This window comes from Pelodiscus sinensis, chromosome 2 (assembly GCF_052426305.1).
Source record: "Pelodiscus sinensis isolate ZL-2025 chromosome 2, ASM5242630v1, whole genome shotgun sequence".
NCBI classification, from domain to species: domain Eukaryota; kingdom Metazoa; phylum Chordata; order Testudines; family Trionychidae; genus Pelodiscus; species Pelodiscus sinensis.
Genome location: NC_143053.1, coordinates 206780891 through 206801538, shown reverse-complemented (window position 1 = coordinate 206801538; position 20648 = coordinate 206780891). Strand labels below are relative to the sequence as shown.

At 45.3% G+C, this 20648-nt stretch overlaps 1 protein-coding gene across 1 annotated transcript in view; it reads right to left on the bottom strand.

Annotated features, from left to right (window-relative positions):
- The window catches only part of AGMO (alkylglycerol monooxygenase), a 266886-nt gene extending 251262 nt beyond the window's left edge, over positions 1-15624 (bottom strand). Inside the window, exons 1-2 of the mRNA XM_006138322.5 lie at positions 15259-15624; positions 6762-6892 (exon numbers count right to left, since the gene is read on the bottom strand). Coding sequence (XP_006138384.3) covers positions 6762-6892; positions 15259-15387 — 260 coding nt within the window. The 5' untranslated portion in view covers positions 15388-15624. The remainder of the gene's footprint in view (positions 1-6761; positions 6893-15258) is intronic.
- Positions 15625-20648: the final 5024 nt, after the last annotated feature.

Genomic DNA, 20648 nt, shown 5'->3' with positions numbered 1-20648 from the left:
CATTTTGTTACCCAGATGTGAAATGGAAAACTCTACTCAGACTTCTCATTTTTCCCCATGATCCAAAAACCTCTTTGTGATGATGCATGTGAAGCTTCACTTTAACTAATAGATTAATAGATTGAAGCACACCATTTTAGCTACAACCACAGATTTTTGTAAGGAAGTGGCAAACTATTTCTACTAGTTGAGAAAATGAATATTAGTCCCTGGGAGAGGATGCAATCAATGGTGTGTTAATCTAACCCTCAGCTGTTAATGATTTGCAATAGGATTTCCCCTGATGCTGTGGGTTCTGCTGAAATATTGTTTTAGCAGTTTCTGTCAGATTTCCCTACCCTTTTCTTGCTGAAAAGGGACTGACTGAAGGGAACAGCTCAGCAACAAATTTGTGCTTTTTTTTTTTTTTTTTTTTTACCCTATACGCCATCAAAAGGTAGAATGGAAGAGGGACAGAATGCTTTTTTCAGTCCTGTCTAGTTTATCTAATGTCTTGATAAAAACAATGTTAGGTCAAGCGTTCATTATTAGAAACTAGCAATTAAAACTTTAAATTATATGATTTGTACCTGCTTTGTGAATGTACTCTCAGAAAGCTAAGAGCCTTTCATAGCTCTTGCTTGAAAAGACAACTGTGAAAAGAGCTACAGTGTTACCAGATCTCAAAGTAATACAGTAATTCCTCATTTAACACTATACACATGTTTCAGAAAATGATCGTGCTAAGTGAAAACGTGTTATGCAGGGTCAATTTTCCCATTGTAAATAATGGAAAAGGTAGGGGTTGCGTTTCAAGTGGTAGTGTCTGTTGGGACTGGGACATAAGGTTGGGGGAGAAAGGGGACTGGGTTACAGCAGGGAGGGGAGGTGTCTGGATCTGGGGAAGGCAAGGAGAGGGGAGGGGGATTGGGTTGGGAGTATGCTCCTATGACGGATCCGCCAGGACCCGCACTGCATCCGGCAAGGGGGAATGGTGCAGCGAGTGGTGAACCCTCCGCTGCTTTGCAGGGAGGTAGGGGAAGCGCCACGCAGCCGCCGGCAATGGGCCAGCTGGGAAAATCGTGTAATTCCGGGACGGTCGTGTAATTCAAAAAACGTTCCCCAAAAAAAATCATGCTATCGCGAAAACGTGTTAAGCGGGCAAGTGTTAAATGAGGAATTACTGTATTAAAATAGCTGTGAGCTAGAAGAGACTCTTAGGATGCTTACTCATTTCAGTGCCAATTACAAAGGCCAGATCCTGAAATGTGCGGACTGTCCTTAGTGATCACTCACTTCACCATATTCTCCTTGCAAAATAATTATGTGCGTAACATGCAGCGAGCCAAAGCCTGCTAAATATTGAGGGTCAGTGCGATAAAAGCACTCAACACCTTGCAAAATTGAGCTATATGCATACAATGCAATTTTTGTTAATAAATATTTTTGCAGGGATGGATGAATCTGGTGAATTTTAGTGCTCTTAAAATAAAATGTACCCAGTCTGCTAACTTCCTTATACATCCTGACCTTCAGCACAATTCACCCTGGCTTTTCCAGATCAGAAACATGCTTACTTGATTAGGTAAATTTGTGATGTGTATGAATCTTTAGAAAACAACAAACTCCAACTGAAAACATAGCATAATAGGAGCTGATTGAGATCTCTCAGTTATAGAGTCATTTTCACTACTCAGTTACTAAAAGAATTTCTTGTCTATATAAAAACTGATACGCAAAACAGGTTGAATATATTAGCACCTTCAAAAATAGTAACATAAAATAACCAAATGAATAAATTAAAGAACTTTCTTTTTGAGTATTTCTGATGTTGACAGTTCACATCTCTTATTCGTGTATGTGCATGCAGGACTGGGAAATAGCTATCTTCTATGTATCTGCTTAATTCTTTAAATGACAACTGCCAAGGCTAATCCTAGTGAAAACTGAAATAAATAACCACATGCTATCTGGGGGACTGATCCAAACCCATAGCCATAAATCTTGTCAAACTAACCAGATATCTTTTTTTATTAAACTACAAATTTGGTTTATAAAGCTAATAGTGTTGTTGATGTAATATATTTAGACTTCTGTAAGGTATTTGACTTGGTACTGCACAACGTTTTGATTAAGAAACTAAAACAATACAAAATCAACATGGCACACATTGAAGGCATTAAAAACTGTCTAACTCAATGTAACTGCCAACAGGGAATTGTCAGTGAGCAGCTGGGTTGCTAGTGGAATCACCTAGACATCAATTCTTGGCCCTATCCTATTTAACATCTTTATCAACATCTAGGAAGAAAACAAACTCATTACTAACTAGGTTTGCAGATGACCCCAAAATAGGGGGAGTTATAAATAATGAAGAGGACAGGTCACTGAGAAAAAATGATCTGGATTGCTCAGCCCATGTGCTTCAATATAGCTAAATGTAATTCATATATGTATGACAAAGATTCTGAAACTGTGGGTTGGGACCCCAAAGTAGGTGGTGACCCTGTTTTAATGGGGTCCCCAGGCCTGGTGTACACTTGCTGGGGCCTGGTTTAGGGCTGAAGAGTGAAATTGCCCTTTTAATAAATTATATCACCACTGTGACATTATGTAATCTCCTGAATTGAAGCCCAATGTTTATGAATGGGATTTTATAAATGAAACAGTGTTAACCATTTTTTAATTAATTTATTAGTATCCTGTTCAGAATTACCTTTGAAGAATCTATTATTGTAACTCCTTTTTAACATATTGCAACTAAAGTGACTCCACATTGTAAATGAAACCCCATTTTAAACTTTGTACTGACTTAATTTTGTTTCAAGTTAATTGTGTGTCTATATAATCTCATTTAAAAGTGTGACTGTGTGGGGAGGAGGAAGAGGTGTATGAAAAACTATAGAATTAGGTCTTTCAGTTCTACAATCATCCTCAAGGAGTACTGGTGCACACTAACATGACCCAGCTCCCCTCTTCATGCTTAAACTACCTGGCCAGTGGACTAGCATGGGCAACTGAGGCTGGTAATTATACAGGCAGTCCCCGGGTTACGTACAAGATAGGGACTGTAGGTTTGTTCTTAAGTTGAATTTGTATGTAAGTCGGAACTGGTACATATTGTAGGGGAAACTCTAGCCAAACATTTCTCCAGAGCTCAGTTTTATTCTCCCACATCTCACTTCCCTCAGTCCTTTATTCTCAAGCTGAGGTGTCTGCTGAGAAAAGCCGCTCCCTGGTCTGCTGGGGGAGGGGGGGCACTAGCTTCGCGTCTCCCTGGTCTGCTGGGGGGAAGCAGCTAGTGCGGGGTTGCCTCACCCCGTTTGTAAGTAGGGATCTGATGTAAGTCGGATCCATGTAACCCGGGGACTGCCTGTATTCCATCTATAGAACTGTGTGTGCATGTGTGTGGTGGATAGTTTTAGTGGCAAGGGACAATAAGTGAATTCTGAATTTGAAAAAATGTGGCATATTGCCTACCCCCAAAACAAGAGATTCTGCTAGTTCTATTTCTCTAAGTGCAACATCAGGGCTGACGCAGAAGCCTGACCCCCACTGCCCAACGCCAAGCAAGGCTCAGGCATCAGCACTGGCATAATATATCCCCTGCCTGGGACTGAAGTCCTTAGGCTTTGGCTTTGCCTCTCCCCACCAGAGCTACTTGTGTTTTAACACCTCCCCACCCTGGGCAGCGAGGCTTCAGTCCCCCCTCTTGGGCACATCTAGTAATTTTTTCTTATCAGAAGATATTTGTACTGCAATGTAGTTTAAGAACCTCTGATTTAGGAACAAACTTGCAGCATGGAGAAACTACACTGGGAAGAAATGACTCTAGAAAAGACTTGGGGTCATGGTGGATAAAGGACATGTCCAGGAAGATACTGTTGCCAAAAGGGCTAACGCAGTTTTTTAGATGTATAAACAAGAGTATCAAGTAGGAAAAGAGGTGACATCAACTCCATACTTAGCAGTCACTTCTAACATCTGGTGTCCACTTCTGGTGTTTACACTTCAAAGATATTTAAAAACCTCTGATATTTCAATAAGATACAAGAGTGGTTAAAGAACTGAAAATATTCCTCACAGAGAAAGACTGAAGGACTTGATCTATTTACTTTATCAAAGAATAGAGTGACTTGATCAGTCTACAAGTACCTACATAGGGAACAGGAATTAGATAATAGATATATCTTGGACTCCTAAACTGAAACTAACAAAACCAAGTGGCTGGAAGTTTAAGCTAAACCGGGGTAGGCAATACATTTTAATGGATGGGGCCACTCCAAAATGTTGGCAAATGGTCAAAGACCACACTTCTGAGGGGGGTTCTGGTACGATGGTGGATACAGAAGGGAGCTTGGGGTAGCGGAATGGGATGTAGGAGGAGATGTAGGAGTTTGGATGAAGGAGGGGGTTGTGATCTGGGGCAGGAGCTTAGGATGCAGGGTGCAGAAGGGGATATGGGTACAGGAGTGGATACTAACCTAAGGGAGAGTGCAGGAGGTGGCACAGAGTCTGGGAGGGAGTTGTGACCTGGGAGAAGGGGGAAAAGGAGTACAGAGGCTTTTGGGTGGTAGTCAGGGGCAGGAAATTGGAGAGAGAGAGGAGATTTTACTGGGGGAAAAAGCAACGTGCAAAGCCTCTCTTCTTCCTCCCCAGCGCCCAGAGGAGAGTGTGAGCAGCTCTCTGCCTAAGGGTTCCAGTGAAGTAGCTGTGGGCTGGATATGGTGGTTTTGCGGGCCAGATCCAGCCTGTTGGCTGCCTCTTGCCCGCCTCTTGCCCACATCTGAGCTAGACAAATTTAGAGTAGAACTAAGATGCAAATTATTAGCAATGAGGGTAATCAAACGTAGGAAAACTACTTGCATATGGCTATTGCAGATTCCCCACCACGGGGAATTTTAAAATCATGATTGGATGGGTTTTTTAAAAGATATCAAGTAACCACAGCTACTGAATTTAAAGCAGGGATTAATAAAGGAAAGTTGTATGGCCTGTGATATACAGGAAGTCAGATTAGACAAGCCCACAGAGACTTTAGACTACACAGAAGTTTCGAAAGAGGATATGCAAATTCTGCGGGAATTTGCATATCTTCTTCTGATCTCACTTTCGAAAGAGTTTTTGAAAGTGAAAGTAGTTGGGACACGGGTTTATTCAACAATCCCCCCCTTTTTCGAAAAGCTGCATAAACCTCATTTTTTGATTAACAGTGGCTTTTCAAAAAAAAATGGGGGATTGCTGAAAAAAACATGTCCAAACTACTTTCACAAGCTCTGCTTTCGAAAGTGAAATCGGAAGAAAATATGCAAATTCCCGCGGTGGCCCCTTCTGGTCTCGACATCTATTAAAAACCCACTAAACAAAATACCCCCACTGATGTTAATAGTCACTGGATCAGTGAGAAATTATTGAGAATTCTCCTTATTACATCTCTTTATTACTCCTTATTAAAAGACCAATGGGCACAATACAGGCAGTCCCCGGGTTACGTACAAGATAGGGACTGTAGGTTTGTTCTTAAGTTGAATCTGTATGTAAGTCGTAACTGGCATCCAGATTCAGCCGCTGCTGAAACTGACCAGCGGCTGACTACAGGAAGCCCGAGGCAGAGTTGCTCTTCCCCAGGCTTCCTGGAATTAGCCGCTGATCAGTTTCAACAGGCTGAATCTGGACGCCAGTTCTTACATACAGATTCAACTTAAGAACCCCAGGCGTCCCCAAGTCAGCTGCTGCTGAAACTGATCAGCGGCTGATTCCAGGAAGCCCGGGGCAGAGCAACTCTTCCTCGGGCTTCCTGTAGTCAGCGCTGGTCAGTTTCAGCAGCGGCTGACTTGGGGACGCCTGGGGCAGAGCAGCTTGGGTGCTGCTGGGTTGCTCCAGTAGCGCCGCTGCTCAGCGCTACTGGACCAACCCAGCAGCACACAAGCTGCTCTGCCCTAGGCGTCCTGATTCAGCCGCTGCTGAAACTGACCAGCAGTGGCTGAATTAGGACGCCTGGGGCAGAGCAGATGGGGTGCTGCCGGGTTGGTCCAGTAGCGCCCAGAGCGGCGCTACGGGACCAACCGGCAGCGCCCCAGCTGCTGTACCACAGGCGTCCGGAGCAAAGCCGCAGAGCACGGGGGCAGCGGGACAGCCCAGACGCGCCGCAGACTAGGGAGACGGGGAGCAAAGCGGAGCAAAGCCTCTGAGAACGCCGGCGGTGGGACAGCCACGGCGCGTCTGGGCTATCCGCTGCCCATGTGCTCCCCGGCTTTGCTCCCCGTCTCCCTGGTCCCCAGACCAGGGAGATGGGGAGCAAAGCCTCTGAGGACGCCGGCAGCGGGACAGCCCAGACCCGCTGCGGCTGTCCCACTGCCGGCGTGCTCAGAGGCTTTGCTGCCCGTCTCCCTGGTCTGCTGGAAACCAGCAGACCAGGGAGACGGGCAGCAAACCCTGTTCATAACTGCGGATCTCGGGGACTGCCTGTATTATATATTGCTCTTGCCTAAGAGATAACAGAAGAAAACAGATTTAAATGTACATAGTAACACAAGAAGTAGTCTACCTCCCAACCAAAGTCACAGATTCCTCAATAGCTGAAGCCCAACAGATTTCAAGATCAAGTTGTTTAAATATTAAATGTACTGTTACACTTCAAAAAGAAATATATATCTTTTTAATGCAAAATCAATTTTTGGAAGCATTCCATCCAGCTCTTGACTAATTCATTTGGGTTCACTACAACATTTTAATGAATTCAAATGAGGAATGAATCAAACCAATACACAAGTAACACTTACTCTGGAAGTCGAGACAGAACTCCTGCAGAGAGAGAAGTTATGCTATCATTGACCCGCACTGATGCCTGATGCCTCCAGACCCAACTGACAACAAACTCCAACAGCATCAAGACAATGAAAAGCGGCGTAGCCTGAAAAGGGATTTGATGAGAAGAGCAGTTACTATAACACAAGTTAAGTTCTGCATAAATTTCTGAAGACTATACCAAGCAGGACTTTCAAAACAGCATATGTTAGAAGATATCATAACGACATTTTAGAATGGCCTTCCTAGAGCCATTTATTTATTATTTAGATCATCACTGTGTATAGAGAACACAATGGGCTAAGATGTGAATAATCTTAGCTACATTCATAAGGCAACAATTGATATGAATAACAAAATTAATTATATCTGAGAAAAGTTGAATAAACACAGATTGATTTCATTTGTAAACAAATATGAGTGGGTTATTGCATGCTATCTTGACAATTGTTCAATTAATTTCTATGTACTGCTGACTTTGGCTACAGGAACTTTTCTGTAAGGCCCATAGACTGTTTTGTACAGCCAAAATCTTTTTCTAGACATACCAGCAGCAGCATCAGATTACAAGTGAATGAACGGGCATTGTGTATATTGTGATTTACTGGGGGAAATATAATGACCTCAAGACACAAAACACAGAAGAACTAAAAAAGTTACATTGGCATATCTCCACTGATTTTTATTTGACTTTAAGATAAACATATGATTATGCTTGCTTATGTTTGTGCAGTCACTGTTTGAGTTCATGGAGGTATGAAAAAACCAGGTCTGATACCATCAGTTACTTCTGGCCAGATTAAAAGACTTAATCCTGCAAACATTCAAATGAAATACATTTGCTGCTATAAAGGCAGAGCTTAATTCACACTGCCTGTTATTTTTGTTTATATTGAATTAAATTTATTTTTTATTCTACACACATTTCCAGTTTTCAATGCACAGCAGATTTTTGTACTGCTGTAAAAAGGTTTAACTCAATTACCTATGCTGTCAGGAAGGAAACTGGAGGTTTGCACAGCTGGTTGAAGGGTCATTTGAAGCTTTTGGTGTAAGGAAGGCACAAGAGGCAGGCAGGGATTGTGGGTTAAGCACAGCACATGGTGTCTCTGCCTAAAGGATCTGGTGTCAAATAGATAACAAGACAAACATGTACGCTTCCTTCATTAGGATTCAGAATTAACCACCAATTGAGATTAATGTGGGTGGCTCAAACCACTCAGAATTTAGTGTTTCCTGATGTGGGAAGTCTCAAGAAAGCAACAATGTACAGTAAAACTCCGGTGGTCCGGCATCCAGTGGTCCGGTACGCCTGATGGTCCGGCACCAACTGCAACCCGGAAGTGCTCCAGCAGCTGCTTCAAGTTGTTAGAGTAATTGATTAACTGCGGCTGGATCCACAGCCGACACGCAGTTAAATGTAACTTTCCTCTCTACTGCCGGGAGAGGGGGGCCAGGGGAAGGTAGGGGTCGGTGGGAGAGGGGGAGGGAAAGGAGAAGGGGGCGAGGGTGTGCCAAAGCAGCCGCATTCAGGACGCTCTGGTCAGTTACAGTCACTCCGGCTGGATCCACAGCCGACACGCAGTTCATGGAATTTTCCTCTCTACTGCCAGTAGAGAGGAAAATTACATGAACTGCGTGTCGGCTGTGGATCCAGCCGGAGTGACTGTAACTGACCAGAACGTCCTGAATGCGTCTGCCTGCCTGTCACCGCCTCTCCTCCTCTGCTCGCAGGCTCTGCCTCCCTGCAGCAGGAGGGAGGGTTTGGCACACCCCCGCCCCCTCCTCCGCTTCTCCTTCGACGAGACCCGGCCCTGCCAGAGTACCTCCTGATAGTCCGGAATTTCTGATAATCCGGCACCACCTGGGTCCCAAGGGTGCCGGATTATCGGAAGTCTACTGTATTTGGTTCTAGTTTTCATATCTTCCCAAATATGAGGGAAGGGATGAATTCTGTGACAAATTTTACAGTACTACAATATTACAGGCCTTGTCTGTCATGAATTGTTGCAATGAAGCTTTTAAAAGCACTATGTCCCACAATGACTGCTTGCAGGACTGGACTCTGAAATATTACATGAAATCTTTTGCAAAGAATGGAGAGCCAATTATTTAAAGCAGACAAAATGCCTCAAGTCTCCTTCTGGAACAAAAACAAACATATACATGCAAGAAGTGCTTTTTTGTGAAAGTACTGCCTGGTACGCAGTACCGGCACCTCCAGTGAGACCTCAACAACTTTTCCACTGGAGTACCAGCACCTTTTTAAAACAAAAAACAAAAAAAGCACTGCAGGCAACACTAATAACTTGGAACCAATAAATCATAAAAAACACAAATATAAGTAGCCCATTTTTTTGGTTTGAAATTCACCAATCCTAGACATTTCTCAAACCACATTCCCACATTATACCCCACCCCACCTTTTTAAGAAATCTGCTTCAGTACTAGGAAATAGGAAACATGACTTTTTTCTGGCATACAATTAAAAATAACTATTTTTCTAACAAAATTCTATGTCAAATACATTTCCCATCTGCTCAGCGACAAATTTTAAAAAATGAGTATATAGACAGTAGAGAGAAGAATTAGCTCATTAAGACCCATTGTCCTAAATACTGAGAGCCAGATTTGGGCATGCACACTAATCCATGCACCTGAGCAATGTAGCAGCAAGCTCAGCACTGAAAATTGCACAGATCAAGAGAAGAACACCACTTTGTGGCCCTTTAAAGATAAAGGGGAATGGTGAATAAGAAACATATGGTTATGTTGTGCACACAGCTTTACCTACCAACAACTATGCTGGTGGAAATATTTGACTTTTGTACACTCCTTTGTACAACTCCTTTACAGCTACCGCTTTCAGTATTGATTTCCAACTGAGTCACATCCAGCCATCTGACAGTGTTTTCTGGTTGTCAGACATGGAATACTGTGTCAGACAATCCTATGCAAGCAGAGAGAGCACCATTCACATGGCATACCCACTTGCCAAGCAAGCAGCTTGCTAGTGAAAGAGTTTTCATGTATGAAACGGAGCATCCGAATCCATGTCAACTGCTGTTGCTCTCCCCTACCTACAAACCTTGCTCCCAGAAAACAAACTGAAGGGATCACCTAATCTAGTTTGTAATCTCCAAAAGTGCCCTCCCCTTTCCAATGTCCACCTTTTTGCTCGTCACCATAAATACTTTAAGTGGGTTTGGGTTGTAGTTGATATGTAGATGGTGTTTGTAGTTGATATGCACTTCATTTAGCCTGACTATGTAGCCTGAAAAACCCGCTGTTGGCATTGAGGAGTGAGCTGTCCTAGTTGAGTAAGCACTTAAATCAGGGGTAGGGAACCTCAGGCCCACAGGCCGGATGCAGCCCCTGCTTTGCCTGGATCCAGCCCCCGAAGCCCATGGTCACCCCCACTGCATTGGGGAGTCCATGCTGGTGCTCCAGCCTCCCACTGCCCCACTGTGTGGCTGGAACACCCAAAATCTACTAAGATCCCCCCCCCCCAGAGCCTCTGTTGTGCAAGAGGAATATGGGAAGTGTCTTTCTCCTCAGTCAGTGGCAACGTCAATGAGGGTGTGGCTTCCCCCCCCCCCCCTCACTTGTGTGTGCCCCCTCCCCACCCCGACTGATTTTTCTGTGGGTCTGCAGCCCGACCCAAAAAAGATTCTTCACCCGGACTTAAATCATCGATTTCTGGAGACTTCAAAACATCATTTTAAAAAAATCTCTGCAACATAATATTCCCAATATGAACTAAATATGAACTGATGCAATAGACTGCACTATTTTCACTGAACAAACTTTTGTGATATGACTGAGAGTCTCACAGTCCTTGGGGTTTTCGTAAAGTCTCAGCTCCTGTAACTTTATTTCATGAGAATCCCAATTAAAATTAATATTAATTAAAAGTTTCTAGTTCTCATGGAAGAGAAGTCTGAAAAACATGAACAGAGTGCACTTAATAGGCTCACAAACTGGAATGTAAATAAAAAGCCACTTTAAAAAGAAAAACCTCGTGATCTTTCAAGACAACTTCATGAATTGGAAGTGGGGACTAACTCACGATTTTTGAACACTCGAAACTAGCAATAATATGTATACCTGAGACTCCCTGGACATAGACATTCAGTGTCTCTACTGCTGTTCATACTTTTTCAAAGTAGCCAAAGCACAGTGCAAGCGCTGCTGCCTGCTTTGAAAGCTATAAGCAGAAGCAGAGTCAAGCATTAGTTCTGCCCATTTGTGGGGCTACGGGAGGACCAAGAAATAGACTCTGGGGAGAGAGATTGAATAGCAGAGTCTACCCCATCTTCTTAGGCTCACATTAAAAAGAAAGCTTCACTGAGGGACAGAAAAACCATCACTCCATATTGCAACATCCGAGATACTCTGAAATGTATCCCCTTTTTTCCCTAGTATTTAATAGGAATGGGAGACTTCCAAACTCTGCTATCTAAAAACTGTTACAGAAAAATGGACTAGGAATGTAAAATTCCATTAAATTAGTTAAGAACATAAGAACAGCCGTACTGGGTCAGACCAAAGGTCCATCTAGCCCAGTAGCCTGTCTACCGACAGCAGCCAGCGCCAGGTGCCCCAGACAGGGTGGACCGAAGACAATGATCAAGCGATTTGTCTCCTGCCATCCCTCTCCAGCCTCTGACAAACAGAGGCCAAGGACACCATTTTATCCCCTGGCTAATAGCCTTTTATGGACCTAACCTCCATGAATTTATCCAACTTCTCTTTAAACTCTAATAGGGTATGTCTACACTACCCCGCTAGTTCGAACTAGCAGGGTAATGTAGGCATACCGCACTTGCAAATGAAGCCCGGGATTTGAATTTCCCGGACTTCATTTGCATAAGCCGGGCGCCGCCATTTTTAAATCCTGGCTGGTTCCACGAGGAGTAACGGTAGTTCGAACTAGGAAGCCTAGTCCGAACTACCTAGTTCGTGCTGCGTGTAGCCGTGCGGCACGGGGTTCGAACCAGCCGGGATTTAAAAATGGCAGTGCCCGGTTTATGCAAATGAAGCCCAGGAGATTCAAATCCCGGGCTTCATTTACAAGTGCGGTATGCCTACATTACCCCGCTAGTTTGAACTAGCGGGGTAGTGTAGACATACCCTTATAGTCCTAGCCTTCACAGCCTCCTCTGGCAAGGAGTTCCACAGGTTGACTACACGCTGCGTGAAGAAGAACTTTCTTTTATTAGTTTTAAACCTGCTACCCATTAATTTCATTTGGTGTCCTCTAGTTCTTCTATTATGGGAACTAATAAATAACTTTTCTTTATTGGCCCTCTCCACACCACTCATGATTTTATAGACCTCTATCATATCCCCCCTCAGTCTCCTCTTTTCTAAACTGAAAAGTCCCAGTCGCTTTAACCTCTCCTCATATGGGACCTGTTCCAAACCCCTAATCATTTTAGGTGCCCTTTTCTGAACCCTTTCCAAGGCCAAAATATCTTTTTTGAGGTGAGAAGACCACATCTGTACACAGTATTCAAGATGTGGGCGTACCATAGTTTTATACAGGGACAGTAAGATATTCTGGGTCTTATTTTCTATCCCTTTCCTAATAATTCCTGATAGAAATGTAGCCGTGTTAGTCTGGGGTAGCTGAAGCAAAATGCAGGACAATGTAGCACTTTATTTTCTTCCACTATTTGATCTGAGGAAGTGGGTCTGGCCCACGAAAGCTCATCATCTAATAAACCATCTTGTTAGTCTTTAAAGTGCTACATTGTCCTGCTTTTTGCTAATAATTCCTAGCATCCTATTTGCCTTTTTGACTGCCGCTGCACACCATGTGGAAGTTTTCAGAGAACTGTCCACGATAACCCCAAGATCTCTTTCCTGATTTGTCGTAGCCAAATTAGCCCCCATCATACTGTACGTATAGTTGGGGTTATTTTTCCCGATGTGCATTACTTTACACTTATCCACATTAAATTTCATTTGCCATTTTGTTGCCCAATCACTCAGTTTGGTGAGATCTTCTTGGGAGTCCCTCACAGTCTGCTTCTGTCTTGACTATCCTAAACAGTTTGGTATCATCTGCAAACTTTACTACCTCACTGCTTACCCCTTTCTCCAGATCATTTATGAATAAGTTGAAAAGGATTGGTCCCAGGACTGACCTTTGGGGTACACCACTAGCTACCCCTCTTCAATCTGAAAATTTACCATTTATTCCTACCCTTTGTTTTCTGTCTTTTAACCAGTTCTCAATCCAAGAAAGGACCTTCCCAGTTAACCAGTTAAACGGGGGCAGGCGGGCTAGAGCAGCACTCCCGCCAGGGACAGGGGCTGCTTTGCCCAGGCTGAAGTACCCCACATTTATGGTGAGCCCTACGGGGCTGGGCTGGAGGAGCCCCAAGCCCACAGCAGGCAGGGAACTACTTCAGCTCCCACCGATTAACCATAATATTAAGGGTGAAATTTACCAGTTAATTGGTTTACCATTCACAAACCCAAAATGGTATGGAGTATGATGAAGGGCCAGGATCCTAAACAGAATCCAAACACTTTCTTTTGCCTGAAGTTTTGCAAGGAAGTGGGGACTGGCTTCTCTACAACGCACTGCTTTAGAACTCCACTGTACACAGAGGTTATTAAAGTAGGAGTAGCTAGATGTTTTGGGCTTCACACTCTATTGGGAACCCAGCACTCAGTTTTGCATTACAGATAACAATAATAAAAAAATCCATCTCTAACATCTGGTACAGCAAGTCTTTGGCTCCAGAAGTGGGACAGAATATTTGAAAGATAATCAAAGCTGGAGTGAGCATGGCACAAAACAAGTCTGAGCAAACTCTCCAAAACTACTACTGCTCCTTTATTTTAACTGTCTTTATCTATCTATTAGAGATTTGTGCATCTGTCTGTCTGTCTGTTTGCAAGTCCATTTGTTCAAAAGAACTCTCCTAAATGGCAAGGGCTAGGACCACCAAATTTGGTATGCAGCTTCCTCTTATCCTAATTTAAAGCAGAGTCAGGGTTTGGTTGGTCCAAGAAAATGACACGTACCTGGAATCCAGCTGGTTTCTATAACATGGAAAGCGAGAGGGCTGAGCAGAGGGATGCTCTACTCATAGCCACCACAGAGAAAAGTGAGCACAGGGGACAGCTATCCATTAGGGGCAGCCACACCACCAAGGGAGTGGGCAGCTGGGGGCAGAGCTCACTATTTTGTCTGCCACTGGCCCAGGTAAGTGACCCTCTTGCCCCAAGTCCCTACCCTCACCCCAGCACGCCAGACCAGGAGGGGAGGAAAGCCCCACCCGCTCCACTGCTGCACCCCCCTCCTCCTCAAGAGTATCGCTGGGGTCAGGTAACAAAGCCCCTGCCACTTGCCTCAGAAGCCTCAGCCTGCTCCCCTCATCCCTGCCCTGCTGGGCCTCCCAGCCCAGCCACAGCCGACCAGCCTTCGCAGCCCCCTTTGCATCCCTTCCTGGCCTGGAGAGCACCAGTGGGAGGCCTTAGTGCCCCTCCCCAGCACCTGCCTCCAGGCCGTGCCTGGGCAACACTAAGTCTTCTAAATATTTTAAATGGGGATAGTCTTGTTTTTTTTGTCCCTGTCAGGTTACAAGCTCTTCAGAGCAAAGAGATCTATCTGCATATTCTGTGAAGCACTGTACACTACTAACTGAAGTTCTTTCAGAGAAAGTATTATCGATTCCCCCTTTTTCAAGCTATCCAATTCCAGCAAGATGTCAAACCTTCCAACATTATCACTGGTCTCACAGTATTGGAGGTTACTCTTAAAACCTCAGGGTTCAGTACCCAGAGGTAGCATGGAAGTCTCAGCCGTTACAGTAAACGTTCCTACCTAGCCCCCATAATTGCAGAGACAGCTTGAAGACTGGAAGTGTATGCACCCTAAGGGCTCAGAAACCAGCAGACAACATTTAAAAAACTGATTATTTTTATGGCAAACTCATGGGTGGGAGGCAGGTAAATACATTTTTGACAGCTTGAGGATGATAATACTGGGTGCAGATGAAATCAGGGCAGGGAGGGACAAGCAGAGAAAAGAGTGAAGGAGTGTAAAGGGCAGCTAGTGTGGGAGGCAGACAGAGGCAAAGGGCTGGCAGGGAACTCAGAGGGAAGGAGAGGCAGGTGGCACAGAGCCAGGGCAAGCAGATGAGGGAGTGCAAGGGCAGAGAGAGAGGGGCAAAGGGCACAGAGGGAGAGGGAAGTAAGACTAGGTGGGGGGGTGGAGAGTGAGTACGAGGGTTACAGACAGGGGTAGCTAAGGCCAGACAGGGGTTTAACGGGCAGGCCAGGGGCTGCAAAGAGCACAGAGAGAACAAGAGTAGGCCAGGCAGGGTCATCTGGGGGCAAGGAGGCAGGAGCAGGCAGGGCTGCAAAGGGCAGCGAGGCAAAAGCCTGAAGGCGAGGGAGTGGCCAGCATTGTGAAGTCTCCTGTCTCAGCCCAGCTCCCCGCCAAGCTCTCACCTTATTCACATAGTCGGGCACCTCCTGGAGGCTGGGGAAGGAGCTTTCATTGGGCTGCAGCGCATAGAACATCAAGCGGACCTGCTGGGACGCAGAGAGGCCTCCCCCCGGAGCCGCGGGAGCGTCCATGGCCCCGACTGCGCAGAGCCCCAGCGCGGCCGCCTCCCTAGCGATGCGGAGGGAGGGGAGAACAGTGACTGGCCCAGGGGGAAAGTCCGTGCGCGGGGAGGAGGCCGAGCCCAGCCCGCTAAGCAGGTGAACACCGCAGCCCGCTCCCTTCCCCCTGCGCCCGCGCCCAAGCCTGCGAGTCCCCTCCCTCCTCTGCAGGCCCGCACAGCCGCGAATGCCCTGCGGAGCACTCAGGGGTTGGGCTCTCCGGTTTCTCCTTCTTCCGGCTGTGTTGTCTGCCTTAGCCCCTTTGTAGGGAAAAGCCCCTAATTGCGCCCTGCCGGTGATTCATGAGGGGGTTTAGCTGAAGCTTTTTCTGGTGTTGCAAGTTTGAGGCACATGTTTCGGCTCCAGCTACATTAAGACACTTCCCTGCCTCGGGCTTGTGGCAATCAGAGAGCCCAGCGAGTTGGGCTTCCCGATGAGTACAACCACGCTCCAACCTCCACTCCCACCCCACCCCGTCTATATTTCTGAGCTTGCAGCTATTTAAAACAACCCCACTTTTTTTTTTTTTTTGCCGGGGCTTATCTGCTTGTAAAGTGGGAAACATATCTGGAAAATTAAAAAAAATGTGGATACATAATTTTGGAGAAAAAAAATGTCATTTTTACTAGCTCTAATTTCTACAGATATTTAGCTTTCTGTGTCTGAGTTTGGCTGTATTTACTAGTCACACATTTACTTTTTCATGTTTCATGTTTGCTTTTGGAGTGTTGGGAAAGGCTTATCACACCCCCATCTGATGACCCTCAGGAAAGGCCTTTCAGTCTCCAAAGAGGATTAGAAGGGCTTGCTGTTTCTGTTGTCATTTAGCAAAGAATTAATTAAAATCCGAACAATATCAGGAAGTAGTAAAACCAGGTATGGGCTAGAACAAGGGCAGAGAGAGGGCAGCTGCTGCTGGTATTCCAGAGCAGCGAAGGGCCCATTTACCTGTCCCCTGTTTACTGCGATCTGCCTACCAGAGTCTCTGTGGATGGCATGGGAAAGTGTCCTTCGGTAAGTATGTGAGGAAGGAATAAGGCTGCCATTCCTAGAAACTTTTGGGAAAGGATTGCAGAATGCCTCCATGAAAATTTCATTGAGATCTCTCAGGATGATTCAAAGGGCCATGCATGTATACATAAATAAATTGCTTTCTCTTCTTCCCCTTCCTTCTTTCCTTCTAGTGTTTTAATTCTAGAGGTAACAGCTCTATCGGTTGTGCCCACTAAAGCCCATGATACCATCTACATATTGGCTGTGTCTAGACTGGCCAGTTTTTCCAGAAAATCAGCCGCTTTTCCAGAAAAACTTGCCAGCTGTCTACACTGGCTGCTTGAATTTCCGCAAAAGCACTGACTTCCTCCTGTAAGAAATCCGTGCTTTTTGCGGAAATACTATGCTGCTCCCGTTCGGGCAAAAGTCCTTTTGCGCAAAACTTTTGCGCAAAAGGGCCAGTGTAGACAGCCCAGATTTGTTTTCCGCAAAAAAGCCCCGATCACGAAAATGGAGATCGGGGCTCTTTTGCGGAAAAGCGCGTCTAGATTGGCACGGACGCTTTTCCGCAAAAAGTGCTTTTGCGGAAAAGCATCCATGCCAATATAGACGCTCTGTTCCAAAAATGCTTTTAACGGAAAACTTTTCCATTAAAAGCATTTCCGGAAAATCATGCCAGTCTAGACATAGCCATTTTGTTTGTCTCTAAGGTGCTGCAGGAGTATTTGCTGTGTTTTAACTCTACCTCTGTTTGTTGTATGAAAAGTCAATACCTATGTCCTTTTACTTTTGGGCTTGGGCACTGTCTGAACATCTTGGCTACGACTTCACTGCCAGTTCTTCTGGCAGAAAATATTCTAATGAGGGACTCATTAGTATAAGTCACAATCTCATTAGCATACTTGCTGCCATTTTTTTTGCGCAAGGGGTTTTTTTTTTTTGCACAAACCCCCCATTTTGCATAAGATCCTTATGCCTCTCCAGGACAGGCATAAGGATCTTGTGCAAAACGGGGGTTTTTGCACACAAAAAAAGCCCTCAGCATATTTTCTGCCGGAAGAACTGGCAGTGAAGACAATCTTAGAGTAGTGTAGTGGGAAATGCACTCTCACACTTACCCAAGGTCCCTTTCCCTGCATCTGCCTACCTGAGCTCAGGTAGCAGGACTGACAGAACTGAGGAGAAAGCACAGCTGGAACCCCAAATCATATGACCTCCATCCTTCACTGTTCACAGTAGTGGCCTGTCTGTCGAGCTTCTCAGAGTGAGCTGCAGTGTGTTGGTGTGATCTCTACCAAGTGTGGCCTGCATCTCATAGTAAAAGTGGCAGGCCTGAAGCTCTTTTAAAGTTCACAAAGGAGGTAAATATCCTCTCTCTCCCCCCCCCTTTTTTTTTTGTTAATGAGCAACTGTGATCTGTGATTCATTTCTCTAGGAGGAAACTAGTTTGGCTTTCATAGATTATATTGTGGTTGGTGAGATACTATGTTAGTCTTTTGTTGTGGATGCTGCAGGGGCTTGATGATGTTGTTGCTAAAACAGATAACTCTGTAGTACAGTAAAACTCTAGTGGTCTGGCATCCAATGGTCCAGCACTCCTGATGGTCCGGCACCATCTGGAACCCGGAAGTGCTGGACAATTGGAGCTGCTCTGCCTCGGGCTTCCCCGATTCAGCCGCTGCTGAAACTGACCAGCGGCTGACTCAGGAAGCCCGGGGCAGAGCAGCTGCCACCACTATGTTTGCCTGCATTTCTACAGGTACAGACATTTGAAGCTCTTGTTGGCTGTGGAGCACTGTTCCCAGCCAATGGGAGCTGGAGGAAGTGGTGTTCCAGTCCGCACCGCTTCCCACCGCTTCCATTACTCAGAAACAGAAATCCGTGACAAGTGGGAGCTGCAAATATCCATACCTACAGAGGCCCAGGTAAATAAAATGACAGCGGCCCACCAGGAGCTAACCCTGGTGAAATGCCTCCAGCTTATTGCCCACTGCTGAGTTAGGCAACCTTTATTGGAAGTCAGTTCCTACTGAGGAAAATAGAAAGGAACATAAGCTCTGGCAAGTCAAATGTACAAATACAGTTAAGCAGGCCAAAAAATAATGTGAACAGCAAGTAGCAGAAGGTTCAAAAACTAAGAGCGAAAACATTTTTTAAGTGCCTCAGAAGCAGGAAGCCTGCCAAAGAATCAGGGTGCTACTGGATGATCAGGATCCTAGAGAAGTACTCCAAAAAGACAAGATAGGCCATTGCAGAGAAACTACATTAATTCTTTGTATCAATCTTCACTTAAAAAGTATGTAAGGGAGGTTTGCAAACCTGAAGCATTCTTTTTGGGTGACAAGTCTGAGGAACTGAACCCCATTCAGGTGTCATTAGAGTACATTTTGTAACAAATTGATAAATTAAGCAGGAATACAACATAAGGACAAGATGGTATTTACCCAAGAATTTTGAAAAAAAAAAAAACCTCAGATATGAAATTGCAGAATTACTAAGTGAGGGTATGTCTACACTACCCCGCTAGTGCGAACTAGCGGGGTAATGTATGCATACCGAACGTGCAAATGAAGCCCAGGATTTGAATTTCCCGGGCTTTATTTGCATAAGCCGGCCGGCGCCGTTTTTAAATGCCGGCTTGTTCGAACCACGAGGCGTACAGATAGTTCGGAATGGCTTGCTAGTCCGAACTATCTAGCCCGTGCCACGTGTAGCCGCGCGGCACGGGGTTCGAACAAGCCGGCATTTAAAAATGGCGCCGGCCGGCTTATGCAAATAAAGCCCGGGAAATTCAAATCCCGGGCTTCATTTGCACGTTCGGTATGCATACATTACCCCGCTAGTTCGCACTAGCGGGGTAGTGTAGACATACCCTGTGATATGTAATCTATCACTTAAATTGATTTCTGTACCAGAAGACTAGAGTATGTTAATATGATTACAATTTTTCAAAAAAAGTTACAGAGCTGATTCTGGCAAATACAGGGCAGTAATCCTAACGAGGCAAATTGAACAAAATTATTGGAAACCTAAATTTCTTGGGGGAGACAGTAAACACAGCTTTAGTAAAGAAAATTATGCCTCCTCCATTTGTGAGAATTAGAATAATAGAATCCTAGAGCTGGAAGAGACCTCAGGAGGTCATCAAGTCCAGCCCCCTTCCCAAAGCAGCACCAACCCTAACTAAATCATCCCAAAAGCGGGGTAGCCTCGTTAGTCTGTAACAGGTAAAACTCCCCCCCCCCTTCCCTTATTTATTCTTGAAGATGGACTTCCAATACTCTGGTCATCTGAAGAAGTGGGTTGTACCCATGAAAGCTCATGTTACCATTGTGATGGCGCGTTGGGGTCCCCCGCCTCCTGCACCCCCGTAATGGCACGAACAGACTCCACCATCCGGTAGAATAGAGGTGGTTTATTGCTTCTTCAGGATACAGCACAGCACAGATGTCATCAGGTTACAGGGCAGGCCTAGGATGCCTCAGCCCCCCTTGATATGGGGTGGTGGGTCTGGCTTCTAAACCCCCCAGCCTGTTGCTGAGGCTGCTTCCTCCATGCTCCCAGACAGAAACTAACCCACTCTCCTCCAGCCCTGCCCCCCAGCCAGGGCAGCATCCACCTTCCTTTATTCCTCTCCATGGGGGTTAGCTGGTCGGACGGGTTGAGAGATCCCTTTGCATAATGACCCATCCCTGTCCTTCTAGGCTGTGGTACCGGCGGCAGCCAGTGGGGTTACCACAGACCCATAGAAACCAGAAAGTTCCCCCCCACTACGTCACAACCATCTATATGTTTTGTTACTCTTTAAGGTGCTACTAGACTATTTGTTGTTTTTTTAAATTATCCCAGCCAGGGCTTTGTCAAGATGAGACTTAAAAACCTCTAAGAATGGAGATTCCACCACCTCCCTAGGGAACTCCCTAGGCCAAATAAAGGGGAGTAATAACTTCTCTAGGTCTGAAGGAAATGCTCTTCCTAATGCACCCTAATATTCCATTTGTCTTCTTGACTACAAGGGCACACTGTTGACTCATATCCAGGTTCTCATGTACTGTGATCCCCAGGTCCTTTTCTGCCAAACTGCTACTTAGCCAATTGGTCCCCAGCCTGTAACAATGGGATTCTTCCGTCCCAAGTGCAGGACTCTACACTTGTCCTTGTTGAACCTCATCAGATTTTTTTTTCGACAAATCTTCCAGTTTGTCTAGGTCACTCTGGAACTTATCCCTACCTGCCAACAT